This window comes from Colobus angolensis, unplaced genomic scaffold, assembly GCF_000951035.1.
Source record: "Colobus angolensis palliatus isolate OR3802 unplaced genomic scaffold, Cang.pa_1.0 Scaffold40, whole genome shotgun sequence".
Classification (NCBI taxonomy): domain Eukaryota; kingdom Metazoa; phylum Chordata; class Mammalia; order Primates; family Cercopithecidae; genus Colobus; species Colobus angolensis.
Genome location: NW_012117377.1, coordinates 9,620,786 through 9,625,494, shown reverse-complemented (window position 1 = coordinate 9,625,494; position 4,709 = coordinate 9,620,786). Strand labels below are relative to the sequence as shown.

Genomic DNA, 4,709 nt, shown 5'->3' with positions numbered 1-4,709 from the left:
TGATGGACACTGCCCATGGGCGATGTCAACATTTATTTCACCCTCTTGCTAGTTAGAGGCTAGAAAGCAGCAGCTACCTTCCCCAGACTCATCTGCAGTCAATTATCAGGCTGCAAATTAGGTGTTACCCAAGGTAACAGGCCTCTGACAAGCAGGGTCAGGGCAACAGGAGCCTCTCTGCATCCGTGTTCTAGAGGCCATTCTCCAGCCTTCTCTCACACCACATCTGTGATCCAAATGACTGACACACACCAACGTGACTCCTTGGGGATGCATTTACTTTCACTGAATTTCCTCTTCGTGTTGGTTGTTCCTAATGAATTTCAGCTCTTTACCATCTCTTTGTTGGGGCTCAGAAAATGATACTCCAAAATAAAAGCCTCAGAAGCAGCTCTCTTTCTCCTGCCCTCCTCTCTGTGGCAGCTCTTTCCTACCCAGGGCTAGCCATGGAAATTAGAATCCCTCTTCCCCAAGGTGATTGATAGAAACCAGAACCTCTTTTCCCCAAAGCCAGCCATAAAATTAGTCAGATGACTCTAACTTTCCCTCTTTCTGTGTAAGAACCGGCCATAAAGACATTATCTGACCTACTTTGTTTGACTGTAGGTCATAAGCCGCCATTCCAGAGTGTTCTGCCCCATACGCATAAGTAAGGAACCCGCACAGAGAGGTCAAGAAGAATCTAAACAGACAGAACAAGACTTGCTGGGATTTTCCACTCTATTAGCATTAGGTCATATCCTTTTTGTCCAATCATATTTCTACATGGCTAGCCAAAATTTGTTGAACCTAAGCATAGAAATGGACAGTTTCCTTTGCATCTTTGCGTCTTCATTCTGAGGTTCCCGTGTCCCATAAAATGATGATCAATAAATTTGTATGGCTTTTGTCCTATTAATCTGCCTTTTCTCAACTGATTTCCGAGAACCTTCAGGGAACAAAGGGGAAGTTTTCCTTTTGCCCCTACATCTTCTTTGGTATATTTTAAGAGCTTGTTGTCTATTTCTCTGTGTCATTCCTCGATACTCACTGAGCATAGACATTTCTTCCTAAAATACATGCCACACTGCGTTTTTCTCCAGCTTATAAATGTTCACTGCTTTACCACTTTCTATGTGCCTTTGAAGGTGCTTCATTATCAGACCCCCAACTTCATTCTCAACTTCTTCTGCTACTGGAGTCATCTCTGAACAATATGCTCCAATTATTGACAGTAATACCGTGTACTTGAAACTCATACATTTTCACAGGTTGTCCCTTCAGCTTGGACCATCTTTTCCTGCTTTGTAAGTCTGCCTAACATTTACAGCACATTCCAAATGGCAATTCCTCAAACATGTCCTTCCTTCCTGCTATCCCAAATCAGAATTCCATTCCTTCCCTTCCTTTTATTTCTATAGTGCACTGCTTGTGCTTCTACCTAGAACACATTAGCAACTGCCTTATCTTAAAAAGAAGACATTGTGGTGTAATGGAAATGACGGATGACTTGACATCATAAATTACATGTTACATTCATGATTTTATAGCAAAGGCAACCATGACAAGTTTTAATTCTCTCTCAGTTTTAATTATCTGAGCCATGTAATGCCTGTTTTTTTAAAGCTGAGTCAGAGTCATTAAGTACGATGTTCTTTGAAGGGGCCTATCCATTTTTAAAATTTGCCTCCATATCCATTTTCCTTTCATGTTTAATTTTTTCTTGCGACCAAGACCATTGTCTTACCTAGGCTTTCCATAAATATTGGTTAACTTTAAAAGAAGGGAAGTATTTTTTCTTTAGGGTAAATAATTGAATTTACCTCTCAGCACAATTGTGTCATTTTTCCTCCATCTACTGCCCAGACTCATGTTCATCCTGAACTTTGATGGGCCCTCTCCATCCATGAACCATTAAGCTTTTTTTTTTTTCTTTTTTTTGAGACTGTCTCGCTCTGTCGCCCAGGTTGGAGTGCAGTGGCGCCATCTCAGCTCACTGCAAGCTCTGCCTTCCAGGTTCACGCCATTCTCTTGCCTCAGCCTCCCGAGTAGCTGGGACTACAGGCACCCGCCACCACGCCCAGCTAATTTTTCATATTTTTAGTAGAGACGGGGTTTCACCGTGTTAGCCAGGATGGTCTCGATCTCCTGACCTCCTGATCCATCCACCTCAGCCTCCCAAAGTGCTGGGATTACAGGCGTGAGCCACTGCGCCCGGCCACCCTTAAACTCTTTAAGAAATAGGGATTTACTGAAAGACTAAATGAAGAAGTCAAGGGACAGCTGAGCTATTTAACCTGGTGAAAGGAGACGGCATGAACCATCAGGTGTGGGGAAGACAATCTGCTACCTCATAAAGACAGCTTCTCTGACCTATTTTGTTTGACCACAGGTCATAAGCCACCATTCCAGAGAGTGTTCTGCCCCATACGCATAAGTAAGGAACCTGCACAGAGAGGTCAAGAAGAATCTAGACAGACAGGCCTTGCTGGGTTTCCCACTCAGTCTCTTAGTGTTAGGTCATATCCTTTTTGTCCAGTCATGTTTCTACGTTCCCACTGGAGCACAGGAGTGATATGATGAGAGTTTTGCCTCGGGTCTATCAATGTAGTCACATCATACGCAAGACTGTCTGGAAGGGGACTGGGAGAGTGGACAGAGGAGTGGGATGCTGTAGAGCCCATCATTTAAGATTAAGAAAGATGTAAGAACAATAATGCCTGTCATCTGTATACGTTCTATAAATTATGAACTATTGGAAGAGTGTAAGGCTAAACATTACCAAAAAAGGTGTGACTAAAGTCAGAAGCATTCAAATGCATATCCTGCATCCATAATTTGCAAGGACCTGACTGTTCATTCTCATACCAACCCACAAAGCTGATGGATGGAAAGTTAAGCTCTACACCCTCATGAAGAAAAAGAGGAGCAGAAAAATTCAAGTGACAATTGTGTAGGGTTGCCAGATGAATTACAAGATGCACTGCTAAATTTGAATTTCAGATAAACAATGAATAACTTTTTAATAAAGTACAACCCATGTTATAATGCCCAAAATATTATATGAGGCACATTCATACTAAAAAAAAAATGATTTTCTGGAATTTGAGTATGACTTAGCATCCAGTATTTTTGTTTTCTACATCTGGCAACCTATCATGGTTCCAGAGTAAGGTAAGAGAAGGAGTCAACAGGGCGTCACTGTGTGCTCCTAGAGGATGCTGTCTTCAGGCTCAGCCTTCTAGAGGCACAGTGTACCTCACCATTGCAAACGCGTATGTCCAGCCTCCTTATCTTTGTTCTCTTTCCCCCAAGAAAGGCAGCACCAAGAGTCAAGACTCACCTGAGTTTTCGCAGGAGATAATTTCCCATCTTTTCACAGTGACTCGGTTTCTCAGCTCCTGAGTTTCACTCCACTTAGGGAAGTTCTGACCAAAGCACCAAGAGGAAAATGCATGAAGCAGGAGGTTGCATCTGACCACGGGTTCGTGCTCCTGCCAACCACGAGCTGCCAGAGGCCTGCACATGATAGAGAAGGCAGGAAGACCTCGAAAGGGGAGGCGGAAAGGAAAGTGTGAGTGTGCGTGTGTGTGACTGCCTGCATGCACACACACACACACACACACTCATACACACACATGTGGACATACAGTGGGAAAAAATCAGGCTGAAACATGAGAGTGAATCTATCCAGGTTCACTTTGCTTTCAAGGAAATTCTGGTATCGCAAGACGAAACAAGGTAAGGACTTCCCTGTTCCTCTGAAATGAGCATAATAAGATTACACAAGAATGGCAATAAGAGAGTTGCATTTTTGTTGGAATAGAAATGATTAATCTGGATTCATGATTTCTTAGGCAAACTGTTCATTATGGAGATCTGAGATCTCAAGGTTCCAAATATGTTGTCCTCTTCCAAACATACAAACAGAAAGCCTCTTCTTGGGGAAAACAAAAAAAAACAACATTAGAAATAAAATTTCTCTTTGTGGCTCCGGCAATGATAATCAGATCAAATGTCAATAGCCTTTCCTCAGAGGTCTGATACTTCCAAAGACAAGATAGGAAAGAAAAAGGGGAAAAAAAGGATGAGAATAGAAGGTTATCAAAATTATTTGGGGTAGGTTAAGAAGCCGTTGTTCTGGTTGTCAACTCAAAGACTAACATGACAATGGGGAAAATGCAGGGCCTGGAAGACCTGTTGCCAGCATCTGGTCCCCCACTTCCTCCCCTACGCTGCCCACCAGAGCCACAAAGCACAAGCTGGTTCTAGTGATAATTTCAAGGCCACAATATCAGCGGCAGGAGATTAGCTAACAGCTGACTCTGAGCCGTGGCTGTCAGGAGACTGAAATCGCTTATTCATGATGTCTCCTGCCGAAGGATTTACACCACAGGTGGTTGATTTTCTTCAGCTTCAGTATAAAATCTATTTGCTGAAATCAGAAACTATATGCTCACCTATTCCAACTCTTTTTTTATCCCAATGAGGAAATCAGGACTGAGGAAATTTAATTGAGTGTTAACCAGCAGCAGAACTCAGGGGTCTGGAGTGCTTTATAATTATTTATAAGTTTTGTATTATTTATTTATCAATCATAAACATGAGAAAAATATATTACAAGCAGGAATGTCACACACCCCATTTCAGATTTATGATTTATCTAATTCGTATTTGACAACCTATGTACCAAAGTGCTGCTTCCCAAACTTTCTCATGTAAGCAAATCA

The 4,709-nt window shown here is 42.2% G+C and overlaps 1 protein-coding gene across 6 annotated transcripts in view; it reads right to left on the bottom strand.

Moving 5' to 3' along the window:
* The window catches only part of GCSAML (germinal center-associated, signaling and motility-like), a 52,885-nt gene that overhangs the window by 25,438 nt on the left and 22,738 nt on the right, over positions 1-4,709 (bottom strand). For 3 of the 6 annotated variants that reach the window (XM_011955755.1, XM_011955754.1, XM_011955751.1), the window contains one exon: positions 3,323-3,498. The exons of 2 other annotated variants lie outside the window; for them this stretch is intronic. In XM_011955755.1, coding sequence (XP_011811145.1) covers positions 3,323-3,351 — 29 coding nt within the window. In that variant the 5' untranslated portion in view covers positions 3,352-3,498. Of the gene's footprint in view, positions 1-3,322; positions 3,499-4,709 lie in introns of those variants that run through there. One more of the 6 variants, XM_011955752.1, reaches the window with a different exon arrangement.